Raw genomic sequence first — 18,256 nt, 5'->3', positions numbered from 1 at the left:
TAATTGGTTTAATTTTATAGGAATCTAACTAAAAATAAAAAAATTAAATACAAGGACCTAAATAAAAGAAAAAAAGTGTAGAGACTCAATTAAAAAAAATTGGTGTAAGAACTTAATTAAAAGAAAAAAAACTACAGAAACCTAATTAAAAATTTCACAAAATTATAAGGACCAACAGAATAATTAAACCTAAATTTTATTATATTTTATTGATTTTTGTTATTTTAGAAATTAAATTTTAAATTTTAATACTATAAAAATAAAATTTAATTATTCTATTAATTTTTATAATTTTATCAAATTTTTAATTAAATATTTATATTTTTTTAAATTAAGTCTCTATATCAATATATTTTTTTAATTTGGTCCATATTCGCAGTAGACATTAAATAAAACATTTACATGTGTTTAACTGACCAAAATACCCATACCTATAGTCCTACATGATCGTTATAATCTCCTAAATTCTATTCTGTTTACCATTTTTCTCTTCTCCTGTTCCTCTTATTTGTTTTTGAAATTATCTCATTTTGTATGAATTTCACTCAACTCTCTTCGAAAATTTCAAATTCAAGAAATCTCAATAAGAGAAGATGTTTGTGTTATTTTGAGAAGGTACACTACAGGACGCACGGAGATTAGCGGCGGTTTAATTGCCGAATTGCGGCGGTTTGAAACCGCCGCTAAACAGATTGGCAGCGAAACGGAAACCGCAAGGCATAAAGGCGCGGCAATTACACTTTGCGGCGGTTTCCAGCAACCGCTGGCATAACCGCAGCAAATCATGAATTTTGCGGCTAATGGTTTTGCGGCGGTTTATAACCGCCGCTATATCATCCAAAGGTGATTTCTCAAGAATCTTTGCGACAACTACCAACCGCCGCAAATATAAAACGGTTATTTATTCGCAGCGGTTTAAAACCGCCGCTAGTTGCTATTTTGTTTTTTAGAGACGTTATTCGCGGCACTTTAAAACCGCAGCTAGTCTGATTTATTTTATTTAATAATTTACTTTGCTTGATTTTACAAACCTGGATCATTTTTTTATATATTTGAATTTATCTAAACAATGTTATCGTTATTTAATTTTTTTAAACTTTTTATTTATATTTTATTAATTTTATCTTTCATCCTTTTTATTTAAATATGATTATACCTTTTTTTATATCTAAAATTCTGCACTATGAAAAAATAGCTCATGAATACTTAACTGCGAAGCAAATTAACATATATATTTTAATAATGTCAATAGAGTATTTTAATAGTTACCCAAAAAGGTAAAGTACTTGGCTAATAATTAATGCTGCATACTTAACATAAACTAAACATATACTGAAAGACAGAGTATCACATATAGCCTAATCTCTATTTTCTACCATGTCCGTCCAAACAATTCATCCGTGCAGCGATGTCTGGAGGCAGCTCCCCACAATGCTGTTGGACCAGATAACTCAGCACACTCTCTATTGCCTGCCTCTTCGTTTTCTCAATTGCTAATTCATCCTCTATTGCTTTTCGCTTCAAGTTTGCGGTTGTCACCTCCGCCTGTAGTTCACACAGCATCCTTTGGGTCTCTTCTTGTTGAGCTCTATCCACCGGCGGCTGCGAACTCGGACGGAAGAGTTGACTTGGTGTTGGCCCGTGTCCCATCCCACGCACTCTACCCGGGTGCTCTTTACCGAGAGCTTGGGCAAGGGAATCATTTTGTGACAATAATCTTGTAGATTCATCCAGCTGCTCAATCTCATGTATTTTTTCCTGCCAGCATAAATAAAATTACACAATCTCACTAGGCTAATAGCATTCTCAAGACATTCTAATAAAAAAACCCAACATGATACAACATAAATGATTAACTGTACTTACACCAATCTTCCGAGCTTCTTCATGTATATAACTTCCATCAGATCTTTTGTGCTTTAGGATAAATATTTCTCCTCTACCAACTTTCCTCCCTTGCTTTTCTGACTGTGACAATACAATCTATGCCATGAATCTCACTTCTTTAGAGTTTTCCAATAATTCTATGTTGTTTTGGTATATAAATAAATGAACACTAAATGCCAGTTATATACTTGACTACAAATTTATATTACCTCTTCTTCTCTTGCCCTAGCCAAGCTTTTAGAACCGCCAGTGTCCGTGTAAAGTTGCTTCTTTCGATTCAGCCTGTTTTGCTTGCACTTCGCCTATTAAAAATCAACAATAAGCTGCTGTTCACTAAAGTAATAAATATAATTATGTAGCATATATGCATGCGGGCCCTATTTACATACAAGAAGTTAACAATATTATTATATTTCTAATATGCAAATACAACCTCTATAAAAAAAGCTTTACCAGGCATCTGTGACAGCCCAATAACAATTATAATATTGCATAAATTATAATAATAGGGGTACTCACATTAATACAAAAGTCCTATACGGTAACATACAAACAACAAGGTTGTACTAATGAAATTTGGTGTACATCAATCTCATCATCATGCAAGTGTATATTATGATTTTATCCAAACATTCTTACTGGACCGTGACTGGAGTCAGCAGAATTCTCTTAATGGTATGAGATCAGATGACATCTAATGGTGTGAGAGGTCAGCAGAATTTGTGATGTGTAGCCATTAATTAGTCATCATTAGTATTTTTAATGGTGTGAGATCAGATGACATTTAATGGTATAAAATTCTCTTATTTTTCTTTTGATGGTTAAGTGTTGACCAAATTTTAATAAAAGTGCTGCTTCCTAAACTTTCTTATTAAGTTATTTTAACATTTATTTCAAATATAAATCTTTTGGTGAAATAATCAATTATAAAATGATTTTACATCTACACATGAAACAACTTAAAATTTTCAACATATATTAAATTTTATTTTCAAAAAAAACATTTAAAAAAGAATGAAAAATAATAATAATAATTAAAACGAGAACATACAATGAGGGCGATCATGCATGCATGTGAGGAAAGAAAGTTAATTATAAACAAAGACTTGGCCATACAATAATTTTTCTCCTGCACTACTGGTGGCTTATAATGATATACATTATCGCAGAATTGCATTTATATAATTATATATGACCATATGTAAAAGTAAAATATTAATTTTGGATAATATGTTCTTCTAAGATTAAAAAGTAACGGAATGGAAACATTATTACATATAATTAATAAGCTCCATATATAATAAGAGGAATTCAAGCAAATAAGTGGATACATCATGAGAAATTGATGGGTTGAATCAGTCTCGAACTGTCCCAATTTGATCTTTAAAGAAATGATGGTGGGTATGTGCAAGTTGCATTACAAACAACTTTAAAGAAATGATCAAAATTGCATGTTCAGACTTGAAAGGATTTCATCATAATTAAATTAATGGGGTACCTTTGTCGCAGGATCATTACGATAGTCAATGAACCACTTCCAGTGCTCTCTAGGAATTCCCTCCGGGCGCTTCTCAAGATTCTGCTCAAGTGTCCATAATGGGTTGTAATGGGAGTTATATAGCCTCCCCCTTGTGTCCTTCCAGGACTTTCCCATTTGCTGTAAAAGTTTTTTCTTGATTATACCACTGCTATCCTGAAAGTGGAACATCTCCTACGACGACAAAGTTCAGCTGTAAGTAGTTGCAAGTTCTAAGGTTTGATATGATTAAACAATGCCGAAAGTCATTACCTTTATGCAATCATCATAAACCCTATCTTTGCCCCGGATCTTTGCCCAACTCTTTTCACAGATAGGAAATTTGCTGTAATCAGAACCCAGCGCTCCTAGAATGCCACTCAACAGGCCAGCTCCATCTCCGACTGCTTGCAGTTCTTCATTGAACCTCAGTATGATCTTGCTACCATTAAGAGACCGCTCCATAGCCTCTCTCACACTCATTTTAGCTGGCTTGACAATTCCTTCAGAATCTATAAAAAAATTTAAAAAAATGGTATTTACGTATTCAACGTGCCCAACATGTAAGCCATACCTAAGTATATCATTAGCTAAGCAATTAAAAAGTTTAATGGTTCAACACCGGTTACCAATGAGATCAACATTCCAAAACTCAGTGGTCTTTCGTCCTTTGTGCTTTTCAGCATCAGAATTCTCTAAAATCCTTTCAATGTGTTCCTCAAACGAATCTACCTCTTGCGCCTCCGGATCAATGTCTTCATTGCACGGTTCCGTCACTTGTGAACCGCTAGCGGCATGTGACACAGGTCTTGGTTCGCTCCTGGGTGGACAAAAGGGTTGCAGAATAGCCCCACTGGAGACACCACCATTATTGGGGGGTGGAGGGATGAGCCAGTCATCGTCATCGGATGGTGGAGACACAGGAGGTGCAACTATAGGCTGCTGACGCGGTGGCGACACTCTTGCGTTTTTCTTGAAGCGAGCTTTCTTGGGCATCTTAAAATCCTAATGTAAACACATGTAGCATGCCAACATAAATTTTTATCTCATGTTAAAATTATCTACCTCAACAGGCTAGTAAAGAAACCATCGCGTCTTAGGCTAATAGCATTACTCCCAATATATATACCAGTATATATACGTACATATATTAATTACATTAATATAATCTCTTTTTCCAAATGATCCAGCCATTGCATAAATAAATTACTAGTTTTCTTAATTCTATTGGGACAATAAAACCCAGTACACATAGCATAAATAAACTACTAGTTTTCTTAATTCTCTAATTGCATAAGCCAGGTCCAGTACATTAGATTATTAATTACAATTATTAATATTCCTATTTATTACAGTTGCAAACATTCCAGATATTTTTAACTAAGAAACTATACTTAAAATTAACCGCCATCATTAATATTCAGCAAAAGAATTAAATAAGTTAAATTTCCATAAAGTTATTATTCTCTCTTTGCATTAGCACCACTTACTCCATTAGATTCACCACTACCATTACGATTTTTTTATTCATGAAAATAGGCCTAAAATTAATAGCCATCATTATCCCTTGTGAAAAATTAAATCAGAAATTAGATCAAACTAACAAAGGCTAATTATTTAATCCCTTTTTATAGTGACATTTAAGATATGAACATGCAATCCCCCCTCTCCCCAAAACCAATTATAATTTATCTGTGAATATTTGTACCCACATAGAAGGGGAGTTAGTGGTAGGTTGAAAAAAATTAAATACAATGTATTGATTGCATGCGAATAGAAAGGGTCAGAAACTCAACGAGCATAAGGGCTCATCCAATATTAGGCACATAAGTATTAGCATGATAGAGGTGGAAGTTGTTACCTTAACGAGGACGACAACCGTGTGGACGAGGAGTTGACTGACGGTACCGCCGTGAGGGAGCTAAGGGCGCAACAATGCTGACTATGCTTCTCTGATCCGACGGCTTGGGGAGTGAAAATAAGGATTCAGTTAGCGTGGGAGTGGGGTTGAGGAGTGGCTAGGTATTTAAATATTTAGAATAAGTGGGGTTGAGGAGTGACTACGTATTCACTTCAAAGTTTGACTTAAGTGTGGGCCTTGAGATATGGAAAGAATAAGATCCTCTGGATATGGGTCAAAGATAGTATACTACTATACTAGTATATTCAAACCCGTTTGACTACTTATAAAAAAAAGGAATGAATGAATTCAATTATAATGCTACTCCAATTTCAGTGGTTCCATAATTATAATACATTAATGGTATTCTTTCTTTTGTTATCAAGAAAAAAATATACAAAATAAATAGCTAGAATGATGCTATTGAGAACTCCGAAATAAATGTTTGTAACATTTATCTGTGGATTTATCTATCTATGAAAAAATAGAGCTGTGTTTTGTTTTAAAATGGGCCCAACCAAAAAGAGAAACAGATTAAGCATCAAAAAGCTCTAGAAGAAATTAAATGCAATGTATATTATCAAAAGGGTTAATGAGTGGGAAGTTATCAATGTGCCTAAGTTATAGTGTTGCTATCAATATGATTTATTCACCTTTGATCCAGGAAAGATATAATGATTCATTTTCTATCCTCTTTAAGTGCGTGTGTTGAGGAAGCAGGAGGCACTAACACATACTTGATTCATTTTCCATGGCATATTTCGAAATATTGTGGGATGAGACCCCTTAAGCTGCTTATTTGAATTATGTAATTGAATATTGGAATTCAAATCTAAAAATGAAATTCTACACCTAATATTTTTGCTGTGAAAAAAATTTTCAACATGTAATAAAGAAGTACAAAATAAATTATAACGTTGGTTAAATATCTTTGTATAATAATCTTTAAATAAATATTTAAAACATGGTATCACCAAAATCCGTGTCTTCATCTAAATGACATGTGCACATTCTTGAAAAAAAAGAAAGAGGTGGGAATCTTCAAGATAGTGGTAGAAATAACATCCAAGACATAAAAGGCCCTTAGGGAAATAGACACTGAGAAACATCATTCGACAAGACATCATCACAAGAATACAAACTAGAGATGAATCAAAGTCTCTCGTTCTCGTCTGGTGTCTTATTGAGGTCATAATCTCTCAAACAAGTCTTTTGACCGGTCGAAGAAATCTCATCGGAACTCTTGCTGGGCAGTAGTTCTTCTTCCAGTGAGTCTTGAACTATCTCCCCTATGTCGTCTGTGTCCTCTTGAAGCTTCACTTCAGATAGTCCTAAAAGTTAGAAAGTGAGAAACCTCTTGGAATAAGATTACACATTTTATAGATAACAGGGTCAGGTTACTATATTCTGCAAGGCTTGTTTGACTTACGTTCCCAGAGTTTAGTAAGTTTTCTTTCTATGAAAATGAATTCCTGTTTGGACGCAATATCCAGTTCAACCAGGATATTGTTCTCGCATCGGGCCTATATCAGAACAAAGTGAGCATAAAAACAATGGGGCAATCGAAGAGCTAGGGAGACAGTGCCTATGAAATCTGAACTATGGTAACAATTCTCAAAGTTGCAAGAAAGAAGTAGACAAGAAACAAAGATTTTGCTTTAAACAACGAGGCTTTATAAAAGAGTCAATCCATAGCATCACAACACACAGCAGCAACTGATCAACCTGATTTGTCACAATTTCTAAATGATTCCCCATTTTCACAACACACTAGCATAAACTCAAACCATTGACATCATCAGTACAATTTGGCAATTCAAGTGATAAGAAGAAAGTACATAGGAAAATCTTACTATGTTCAGGGGCAGGGGAAATTTTTGAATCAATTAAAAATGTGATTCGTGTAATTGAAGGAGCAAGAGAGCCTGATCGATATGCCAGAACTCCAAAAGAATGCAAATCAGCAAGTATGACCAAGAAGGAGACAAGAAAAACAGATTTCTATTTAAATAATTAGTTTTTTTGAAAAGAGTCGATTAATAGCATGACAGCACAAAAGAATTGATGTACTTGAGAAAACAGTGGTGAAAGAAAGAATTGATGGCATATATCTAAATATCACATATAAATATAATATAAGTGGTCCCATTTGGGCAAATCATAGATTTAATGTGTAAAAAGACTTTTTACCTTCACCTCCGCCAGTATCCTATGCGAATCTCTCATGTTTGTAGTTGTAAAGAATTCGAAGCCAAATTTCTTCCGGTACTTTGCTCCGAGTTGACACAAATCCTACAACATTACGGGTCATACAAATCATAAGATATTTTTGCTTTGTATTATGTTTACAGGATACTAAACCCACTCAAATATAGAAGTGGTGCCGGTAGAAGAAGTAAAAGGACCCCTGAGCGGTGGGCCAGATTGACCACGTACCGATATTAGTTCAGTAGGCGCTCTACCAATAGCAACTCCTATGTGCCTGTGTGCGGAGAATGCATCCAACCATGATCTAATAGGCGAATTGTTGAACCATAACTCCCGAGCGAATGAAGTTGCGTGCTCAAGGAAAGAGAACGGAGATGCCTCTTGCATCGAGTGGATGAAGTGGAAGCTGCTTGCACAGATAAAGAGCTCGTTCTCCTCCAATTTCCCTGTTAGGTCCCAACACATAAAAGTTGAGCAAGAGAACTCTAAGTATACAAGTCAACGATATCAATTCTCAAGGTACAAACCCATAAAAAAAAGCGAAATTAAATAAAAAACAATTAAATAACTCTCTTTATATTGGTGTGCACGTCATATATTGCTAGCCAAATTTATCTATAAATCAGTAGCCTCTTCTCCGGTATCGATGGCATCAGGCGTGGGTTCTTCTAAGTCGCCATCTTTGGTCAATGAAATACCGTCAACATCATGCTTAGACAAATCAGTCAGACTTGGTTGGAGGGAAAGTTCGACCTCACAGTGTTCGTTGTATTCACCCATGTCAAACAAATCTCTCGGCTTCACATGGACTACTACATTCCAGTCCTTATCGACTTCATCGTCCACATAGTATACTAGGCGAGCCTCGGATGCGAGAATGTATGGCTCGTCATCTTCACGATCACCAGTGTGTATCGGATTACTAAAGTTGACACATGTGTGGCCCAAAATGTCTTGTTTTATGCCTCTACCAGACGTGGTGTCTACCCATATGCATCTAAACAAGGCCACAGAAAACTGACCACTGTAATTCAGCTCAATGATGTCTACCAATCTCCCGTAATACACGACGCCACCAACAGCCATGTTACTGTCACGAGCGCTTGCATAACTTCTAGTGTCAGAAGTGACACAAACCCCGCTATTCTGGGTTCTCATTCCTGCCTCTCTTGATAGGGTTCTAAACTTGAATCCATTGACATTGTACGCCGTAAAGCGCCTTGCCTGAATATTGGGGCCACATGCGAGCCACTACATTTCTCTCGGGTGCATAGTACTTCCCAATGGTATCTACAAATAAAAAATACTTTTTATTTCAGTTAGGTAAAAGAAGGCAAGATACCATCGAAACTAAAAATGGAATAGCCATACAGAAGATTTACCTCATGCTTGAACCACTCGGCGAATTCTCTGTGGACAATCTTGTCAATGTAGGCTTCATTTCTTTTTCCAATACTTCGTAACTGTCTTTTTCTGCTAGCCCTAAAATCGCTGGACATACCACATGGATTTATTGTCAAATGGTTTTACAAATATTGCCTTGGGGTACATCATCAGCCGAGCTGAAATAACTACACTTACTCTAAGAAATTCTCCACCGCTGTGCAATTGACTAATACGTGACGATGTGCTTAGAGTCTCTCGGTTGGTGAAAGATTCATACTTGCTGAAGCACCTACCGCTTTGCCAATCGATGGGAACATGCTTGTAACGGTAACAGTCACATCTTCGCTCGGTCGATCATCAACACGTACTGGTCGATTGATCTTGCTCTCAACATTATCCAGGTATCGTGAACAGAAAGTGAGAATCTCATCAGATAAGTAGCCCTCGGCAATCGATCCTTCCGGTGCTGCCCTATTACGCACGTACTGCTTGAGACGACATAGGTACCTTTACGAGCAAGATATGGGTGTTAGGTTGTTCGCTTTCAAAATAATTGAATTGTAAAATTAGTCCTTTAGTTACCTTTCAATTGGATACATCCACCTATAATGCACCGGGCCCCCTAGGCGTACCTCTTCGACCAAATGCACGGTTAGGTGTACCATGACTGTGAAGAAAGATGGTGGAAAAATTATCTCCAGTTGACAAAGAGTGATGACAACATGTTCCTGTAGGAGAGGAAGTTGTTGAGGGTCTATAGATTTACTGCATAGTCGTCGAAAGAAAGTTGAGAAATCAGCCAGGACGACTGCCACTGGGGCTTCCAATACATTCCTTGATGCAATTGGGAGAAGATGTTCCATGAGAGTGTGGTTGTCGTGACTTTTCAAGCCGGATAGTTTTCGCTGCTGTAGGTCAACACAGCGAGATATGTTGCTCGAATGACCATCTGGGAAGACCACGTTCTTTAAATTCCTAAGAAAGACGTCTTTCTGTGAATTCGACATGGAGAATATTGCAGTGGGATACTTTCCATCTTCTCGAGGCCAGAGTTCATGCCTAATTCCCATCAGTTGGAGGTCTTTTCGAGCTTTGAGGTTGTCCTTGGATTTACCACTGTCGTTCAGTATCGTGTTCAGTATGTTGTCGCACACATTTTTCTCTATGTGCATCACGTCCATATTGTGACGCAATAAATTATATTCCCAATATGGTAGTTCAAAGAATATACTCCTCTTTTTCCAAGGAGATTCATCTTGTAATGCAACCTGTTGTCCGCGTGCTCTTCTACCGGTAACCGTTTGCCTCTTGCCATGCTTGACATGCACATTATCCAACTGTCTCAAAATATCTCCACCCGAACATGTTACAGGGGGACGTCTGACCTCTACATTGCCATCAAATCTGACCCGGTCCTGCCGAAATCTGTGACCTTGACTCAGAAAGCGCCGATGACCCATGAAACACCATTTCTGACTGAAGGTGAGTCGTTTAGGCTCAGCATCTAAGTTGCACGTAGGACAAGCTCTCCCACCGTACATATTCCACCCAGATAAGTTGCCCAACCCTGGAAAATCACTGATTGTCCACATCAACGCAGCATGCATCTTGAATGTTTTTTTCTCGCTAGCGTCGTACGTATCAACACCACCCCACAACTGCTTCAACTCATCTATCAAGGGATGTAGGTAGATATCTATGTCATTACCAGGCATTTTGGGACCGGGAATAATCATAGACAGCAAGAAAGAGCTGGGTTTCATACAAATCCATGGGGGTAGGTTATAGGGGATGAGAATCACGGGCCAGATCGAGTACCTTGAGCTGAGATTTCCGAAGGGGTTGAAGCCATCGCTAGCCAAGGCTAAGCGAACATTGCGCGGATCGCCACTGAAGTCCGTATATCTTCTATCAAATGCCTTCCATGCCTCTCCGTCCCTTGGATGCCTCAAAAAACCATCTGAGTTAGAACCTTTCTTATGCCACAACATGTCAGTCGATGTCTTACTAGACATGAACATCCGCTGCAGTCGTGGAATAAGGGGAAAGTAACGAAGAACCTTCGCCGCCTGCGGCTTCCCATTCTTCTTAACAACTACATTGATCCGGACAATGGAATTCCTCCTAGTCTTTTGCTTCCACCTCGACGTCCCACATTCCTTGCACCTAGATAGTTCTTGGTTGCTGCCTTGATATAGCATGCAGTCATTCGGACATGCATCTATCTTCTTGTACGCAATGCCAAGCTTTCGTATGGTCTTCTTCGCATCGTGGAGTGAGGCCGGAATCTTTGCATGCTCAAAGGCCTCACCTAGTAGCTCTAGTATCATTCCGAAAGCCTTGTCGCTCACTCCGCACAGGCACTTTATATGGTATAGCCTCACCAAGAATGCCAGCTTTGAGAATTTTGCGCATCCCGGATACAATTCCTGCTCTCCATCCTGAAGCATCTCATCAAAATTACGGGCCGCTTGACTAGGTTCACTGTACAGATACGGCAACTCTTCGGCGTCCCTCCCAGAATCCATGTTGCCTGATTCTTCTTCATTGGGAATGAAACCTGGCAGGTTGAATGCCTCATGAAGCATGTCGCGCATTGGATCTCGGCAGACGCTATCCGGGTCAGCTTCTTGTGTCTCAGTAGATCTCTCTCCTACGCGTCTCTCGCCGTGATGTAACCAAAAGGTATACTTAGCAGGAAACGGTCTTAATAGCAGATGATCGTAGGTATCCTCTCTAGATTGGAAAAGCCGAAACCCACACGAAGCACATGGACAATGTATCATCCCATCGGATGATGCATTCGCAAATGCGAAGTCCAAAAATTTGTTCAAGCCTGCCCTATATTCGCTACTACCTCGAGGCTTCGAGATCCAACTCTTATCTATATCTACTTTAACGATATCGAATAAACGAATGATAAGTAATCCGAAGGAATATATTAAATTTATCTCAGTTATTTAATGGGAGAGTAATAACATATTTTAATTCAATAAGTAATCCCATAGAGAGAATGGGAGCATAACTTGGGAATGAAACAGAGATAAAGGTACTTGTATCCGGGATAATAGATAGCATATAAATGGTAGAAGGAAAGTTTGCTTACTCATGGTCTAATTCTGCACTTGTAAAAAAGTACTGGAAGAAAGAATTTCTGGTTCCAAAGCGAAAAAATGAAATGGAAAAGAAGAGCTTCCTTTGTAAAAAAAAAAGGAGGGGGAGGAACAGAAGTTAGAGTGTAAAAATACAAAAAACAAAAATATAAATAACAGAAAAAAATTGAACAAAAAAATACTGCACTATCGTCTTCCTGAAACGTCCTTAGCTAGTCTAATGAATTCAAAATAGTTAGTATTAACTTCCAGCCATTGTTTCCCATCTTCCATATTGCCTTTTCATTTTGCGGTATCCTTGTTTATTAGATGTTCAGGAATACACCCTTGCTAATCAAACTTCTCTATTACGAAATATAAGTTAATATATAGTAAATTAACTTCACGGCATAATTGGAAAATCATATATCTATCCTGAACACAGCTCACACTGCTTGATTATAAATAACTAAATCTAAATACTGCTTTACTAAGCTAGCTGAATGCTATAGAGTATAACTTATTAACAGCATAAGAAGTTCCGTTGGATAAGAATAATCACCAGCCAAGATAAACATAAATACATGTACAATCACAGAATATTGCCAAGAATCAGACTTTAGGAGAGTTGCTGATTGACATGACGCAATCACACATTGCTAGGATTTCTATTCATTCCCAATAAGCAAACCAAGCTATAGTACAACATAGAAAGTGGAAATCCTAAAGCCAATTTATTATCAGATGAATCAGAAAATATGAGGCAGGGGAAGAAAATGATGTAATTTTCTAGTAATAATGTACCTGCGTCCTCTTTCGTGCACTCACGCAGGAGGGATTCCAAGTCTTCTCTTCGGTCCTCAACAGAAGCTTTGAATCGTTCTTCAACAGTCTTGACCTTTTTATACCAAATGCGAAATTAGATACCTTGGTAAACATGACAAGTTGGCACAATATATATGTAACATCCACATTGGCACAAGCGTGGCTTTATATATAACTTTCAAACTTATTTCAAACAGAATTATAAGAGGACTATCACGGAAGTTGCATCAATTGAATATAGCAAGAGGAAAAAAATGTGATTGACAAAACACAAAAGCTAAACTTGATAACTAATGAGAAATAAGTAATTGATAAGTGTGTTGGGATGAGAAATAAGTAATAATGAGAGACTAGGAACTGAGAAACAAGAGTAATTATCTAACAGGTGTACTATGCTATATATAATATAATACTTGAGTTCTTTGCAAAGATAACAGTCCTACTCATATCAAACTTTAGAACTGAAACTTTATCTTCACTTCATTTGGTGAGCTTCTCCATTTACCAATCTCAGTTTATATTGTGAATAACTTTTGTTATGTTAACACTAAATAGAATTCTTGCTTCTTGAATCTTGATTTGGGATAACTTATTAACCAGCCAGTGTTTCTTATTGGTCTAATCTTGAACATTCCATTAAATATGCAGCTGCTGCTCATTCAGCCATGCCAGTCTTGACGTTCATGCAATCTGACACGGCCAGTGTTAACCACCACCACCATGAGACAAACTCTTACATGACCAAGTCAATCATTAGAATGAATAAAAAATAAATAAAAATTAATGGCATTCGACCAACATGTTAATTAAATTGACAGCAACTCAGACATCTGATCTTCATTATCACCCCATGATTTAATTCTCTATTAAATAATTACTCATTCTTTGATCACACCATAATGTTGAAGCTTTAGGTGACACGTATTATAATAAATCATGTGAGGTTTTCTAATTAAAAGAAATAAGGAAGGGAAATTCTATAGAAACAGAACAATATATTGAAATGGCGGAAAGAGAGTAAACTCACCTTAGAAATTATACAAAATCAGAATATTGTTCTGTATGTATGATTCACTTTTAAATAATAATAATAATAATAATAATAATAATAATAATAATAATAATAATAACAATAAAGACTAGGTTTTGAACAATGGAACGATCAAAGTAATGTCGAGGATATTCCTTAACGTGGTCCACTACTTAAATAAATAATGTTTATCCAGAATCAATTATGTTAAAGAAGGCTATGATCATGAATATAAAATAATCATAATGAAGCACTTGGAGCATGCGATTAAAATACTTTACAGTTATAACTAACAAAAGCTTGTCTTAAGTTGACCAATTTTTAGCACTGGTTCACTGGCAAGCTATTTGAATAAAATTGAAAAAAAGGGTTATCTGGAGTAGTAGTCTATTAGTAAAGGTACTAACCATGGAACAATAAGAATCTTTAGGTATTATAATAAATTAACAAAATATCACCTCATCATCAATCTTGGAACTCCTTATTAATTAATAATTACATGTTGCTTAAATAATTCCTACTTTCATTTTCGCATGTTTGTTAATGCACGAGTTTGGAATTGGAAGACATATAAAAATGGTTGGAATAAAAGTTCACTTTCTTGAGTTTGTAGTTTCAAATATGCAAGAGAATAAGACACTGCAGAAGATACTAGACAATGTGATTCTAAGAGTAGTTGCAAACGTGACAATGTGATTAGTGATTCTCTGAATGAACACGCAATACATACATCAAGTAGGCTGATTTGATGTCACAACCAATTATAAGAAAGAACCTTCTCAACTTATTAATTACTCTTGCTTTTCTTCACTTAAAATATTCTGTTTCAATGCTTGATACTCTATGAAGTTTCGAACTAGATTTATAAATGGCCATTTTGTCAAATTGTTAATTTCAATGGCTAAACACTTTTACTGAGCAAAATACATTATACATTAACCAGGACATAATTATGAATTAACAGGATTATCTATAATTATATGAACTTTACTGCGCTTGTACAAAAATAAAAAACAAAAAAGCAATAATAACAAGATTGTGTTATGCTATAACCTCTCATCTACTGCCCCAATTCTGCTGAACCCATTAGTCTTCTTAACCTTCTGCAGTTTCATTATTTAAAATTCTATGGCACAAATGAACAGGTTTTTGTTTGAATGCTAATTTGTGTAAAGTTCTTAATTAGTCCCGCTAAATGAGCTTCGGATCGATAGAGTATATACTCAAATTCAAACCAGTCTGTTATTTCATTGATATTTGATAACAGAATTTATTATTTTGGACTATAATTGTAGATATAATTGATAGAAATTATCTGCTTCTAGTTTTAGGGCTCATACAACCTCATTAACATTAACACTTGAAAATTTGGTGGTAGGTTCTGCTACATGGAAAGGGGTTGTCACTTCCAATTTATTTTTATGGCTTATGGTTTCAGGCAAAATTGGTGAAAAAGTACCCCGCAAACCTTTGATCTACCCTTTCAGATACCAGTTACTTTTAGTGGAATAAAAACAACGGCACAATTCATATGCGAGACAGAGCTAACAAACAAAGAACAAACTAGAACCTTACAAGAAAAGAGGGGTTTTCTACATACCAGAATTGTAAACCACGATGCTGGTCGACGATGGATCCACCGGCAATGAGAAGCAAGATTCAGCCTGTAGTTGTATTCTTTGTTTGAACGGCAGCAAGGATGGGCGTGGGGAGATGTGTTTCGTGCCTCTGCCCCTTATGTGTTCGCGCGATGAAGAGCTGAGCTGTGAATCTGATTCCGGAAGGGGTCAACGGCAGGAGGGAGAGGGCTGGATGGACATGCACGAGACTCCACGGTCACAGATTGGGCCACGGTAGAGTAGGGAAGACTTTCGCGCGCTCTGCTTTCTCCTTTGGCGGGTTTCTAAGATACTTGATTTTGGGTATTATGAGGCGCGGTACTATTTATAAAATCGGTAGAGGGTTTGGGGTTAGCGGCGGGCTTGTGGGTTCGACGCAGAAGCAGAAGGAATTGGCGTCGGAAGGCTAATTTTGGGGATGAATCGCAGCAATTCACCCTTAGTTGCTGCGTCTTGTGAAACCGCAGGAAATTTGGCGCAGGGAACCACCGCGTCTTTTGTAGTGGTAGTTGTTGTTCTGTCTTCTTTAAAAGTGTCAAACCATGAAAATAGGTATATAGTTTGTGGAAGAGTGCTAAGATGCAGTTTCTTTGGGTGGATTGATAATGAGAATGATATGAAAAGTGAATGGTTGAAGCACAAGGAGAGAAGGATTCGTTGCTTCTATGGAAATATTCTGATTCTCAGAAGTTTTGATACACCCAAGAATCCAAATAGAAGATTCATTTCTTGTCCAAGTAGGAGATGCAAATTTTTTGAGTGGATTGATGAAGAAAAGAAGATTACCGATGTTTGTTTGTTGGCTTTACAACATCATTTTGATCAGATAGAGGGTAAAATCAGGGATGCTAATGCACAAAAAAGAAAGATAGATAAACTGAGTGTTTACACAGAGAGGTTAAATGTGGAGATTGGAGAACTGGATGTTTGTGTAGAAAGAATCTGTATTAAGTTTAATTCGGTCCAAGAATAACTTCGAAAATTGGAAGAAAATATAAAGAAATAGACCAAAATGCAAATGATGATTTTCCTTTTCTTTGCAATCTTAATAGTTGCAGTACTTTATGAAAATATTTATTAATGAAATGGCCACTGTTGGTTTTAAACAAAGTGCAATTATCAAAAGTGTATTTTATGTTGTTTAAATTGAATGGAACCAAGTGTTTTTTGTTTCCTATTATTAATACAATGTTGTGATCTTTAATAACAATGTGTACAATGAAAACAACTAATACAAGAGATTCATGTTTAGAATAATATAATGCATCAAAATGGCCCTTAATATGTTCCACACCTTACAAAAGATAATTAGTCTAACTTATATAGTCACAAAATAAATGCTCACCTAAAATGTATCATTAAAAGTAGTTCACCACAAAGCAATATAAACATAAAAAGTGATCTTTTCAACACCAAAATACTTCCATACTAAAATAAAATACACAAAAGACTATACATAAATTCACAATATATAAACTTACATAACCCAAAATACTTCAATCATTTGTGAGATCTATGTGTTCAGCAGATTTGATTGTTGCCTTTTTGGCTCTCATCTTCGGTCTTTCACTTGTTCTCCCTCTAAAAATCTTAGTCTTAGGCAAAGGCTGTGTTACTGGTAGAGTTGATTGAATGAGTGGCCTAATGAAAGAAGTTGGTTGAATTGTTGATGTATGAGGGAGAGCATGAGAAGTTGTTGGTTGTGCAGAAAAGAGATTTGGTGTAGTGGAGGAGCAATGTTAGTTTCAATTGGGTTAGATAGAGGAGGATTTGGGCGAGTTGGCTAGTGTGGTAGTGTTGCTCTTTCTCTATCCGGTCCCATACCCCTTCTGATACCTCTCCCACTTGTAACAGCTCTAATAGTAGGTGCACCAGATCCAGCAGCAGGTGAGCCATTTATAGCACCAGATCCAGCAGCAATAGTAGTTGGTTCAGGAGATGATGCAATATCAACTAAAACCAAACAACATTTCATAAAACAACAGTTGCAATCATCTATTATGAAACAACAAAAATTAAAAGTATTTGTCACAATAGGATTTGGACACTGCCTCTTATTGTGTCCATATTGGCCACAGTTGCTGCAAATCACAGAAGTACCTGTCCTTCTATATTTGGTTTGAGATCTATTTTCACCAGGTTCTCTAATCTTCACCATTCTTGGTCAACCAGGTTTAACCCTGAATATTGGAGGTATAATAGTATCATAGTTGACTTTGGGCAACATATTTTTTTCATTAATTGGAGCAATTGGCTTTTCATATGTTGCAAGATATGCTGTTGGGTTATAGTAGTTGTTGCGATACTTTTCAGGGTTATCTTCTTTTTCTAAGATGGCACTGAATGCATGTGGGCATGGCATACCACTTAAACTCTAAAATCTATAGCTACAAGTTCTAACTAGTAGATTCACCACAAACCTCTCCGATCCATAATCATCTTATTTCTGTGATGAACCTCAAATTTCATCTCACCTATCTCATCTAGCTTGCCATTCCATAACTCTAGTTGCAATAACATCCAACCTTTTCTTTGGTTTGGGTAGAATCGATCCTTCATATTTCTCAGTCTTCTTCTTTTTTTCTGTAAATCTTGACATCCAGTAGCATCTAATCCATTTAAACAGTCAAAATGGGTTTGTCTTTTACCTCAAAAATCTTACCATTAAAAGCTTCTGATATGTTATTCATTAACATATCACTCTTTGCCATAAAAGTGAAATATCTCTTTGTCCACAATTTTTGGTCCAATCTCATCAGTTTATCATAGCATTTTTTGTTTTTTTCTTTCAAC

At 36.5% G+C, this 18,256-nt stretch overlaps 3 protein-coding genes across 3 annotated transcripts; all 3 read right to left on the bottom strand.

Annotated features, from left to right (window-relative positions):
• Positions 1–1,316: 1,316 nt before the first annotated feature.
• On the bottom strand, positions 1,317–5,386 carry LOC130936830 (uncharacterized). The gene is made up of 7 exons (XM_057866989.1): positions 5,265–5,386; positions 4,033–4,408; positions 3,677–3,915; positions 3,386–3,598; positions 2,097–2,189; positions 1,867–1,968; positions 1,317–1,758 (listed from the first exon to the last, which is right to left on the bottom strand). Exons 2-7 carry the CDS (start codon positions 4,397–4,399, stop codon positions 1,366–1,368), a joined length of 1,407 nt encoding a protein of 468 aa, XP_057722972.1. The 5' UTR covers positions 4,400–4,408; positions 5,265–5,386; the 3' UTR covers positions 1,317–1,365.
• A 1,069-nt stretch (positions 5,387–6,455) lies between these two features.
• Positions 6,456–7,976, bottom strand: LOC130934718 (uric acid degradation bifunctional protein TTL-like). Its single transcript, XM_057864260.1, has 4 exons — positions 7,740–7,976; positions 7,494–7,595; positions 6,733–6,826; positions 6,456–6,634 (listed from the first exon to the last, which is right to left on the bottom strand). Exons 1-4 carry the CDS (start codon positions 7,974–7,976, stop codon positions 6,456–6,458), a joined length of 612 nt encoding a protein of 203 aa, XP_057720243.1.
• A 689-nt stretch (positions 7,977–8,665) lies between these two features.
• Positions 8,666–17,621, bottom strand: LOC130934717 (uncharacterized). The gene is made up of 6 exons (XM_057864259.1): positions 17,564–17,621; positions 17,300–17,416; positions 9,480–11,787; positions 9,175–9,404; positions 8,894–9,002; positions 8,666–8,801 (listed from the first exon to the last, which is right to left on the bottom strand). The coding sequence occupies exons 1-6, from the start codon at positions 17,619–17,621 to the stop codon at positions 8,666–8,668; spliced, it is 2,958 nt and encodes a 985-aa protein (XP_057720242.1).
• Between the last annotated feature and the right edge of the window lie 635 nt (positions 17,622–18,256).

This window comes from Arachis stenosperma, chromosome 6 (assembly GCF_014773155.1).
Source record: "Arachis stenosperma cultivar V10309 chromosome 6, arast.V10309.gnm1.PFL2, whole genome shotgun sequence".
NCBI lineage: Eukaryota > Viridiplantae > Streptophyta > Magnoliopsida > Fabales > Fabaceae > Arachis > Arachis stenosperma.
The sequence above is the reverse complement of the archived record's forward strand: the minus strand, read 5'-3'. Positions and strand labels throughout refer to the sequence as shown.

Bases quoted from the DNA above. Each gene is read 5' to 3' on its own strand.
- LOC130936830 (XM_057866989.1), bottom strand. From the start codon at position 4,399: ATGCCCAAGAAAGCTCGCTTCAAGAAAAACGCAAGAGTGTCGCCACCG. The intron at 3,599-3,676 runs GTAATGACTTTC...TTGTCGTCGTAG, and splicing joins TTTATGATGATTGCATAAAG to GAGATGTTCCACTTTCAGGA. The intron at 1,759-1,866 runs GTAAGTACAGTT...TTATGCTGGCAG, and splicing joins AAGAAGCTCGGAAGATTGGT to GAAAAAATACATGAGATTGA.
- LOC130934718 (XM_057864260.1), bottom strand. From the start codon at position 7,976: ATGTGTTGGGACCTAACAGGGAAATTGGAGGAGAACGAGCTCTTTATC. The intron at 6,827-7,493 runs GTAAAAAGTCTT...GTTCTGATATAG, and splicing joins GGATACTGGCGGAGGTGAAG to GCCCGATGCGAGAACAATAT. The intron at 6,635-6,732 runs GTAAGTCAAACA...TCTAACTTTTAG, and splicing joins ACTTACTAAACTCTGGGAAC to GACTATCTGAAGTGAAGCTT.
- LOC130934717 (XM_057864259.1), bottom strand. From the start codon at position 17,621: ATGGTGAAGATTAGAGAACCTGGTGAAAATAGATCTCAAACCAAATAT. The intron at 11,788-17,299 runs GTATCAGAAGGG...TCGTTAAAGTAG, and splicing joins AGCTGTTACAAGTGGGAGAG to ATATAGATAAGAGTTGGATC. The intron at 8,802-8,893 runs GTAAATCTTCTG...TTTTATTTGTAG, and splicing joins CCGAGTGGTTCAAGCATGAG to ATACCATTGGGAAGTACTAT.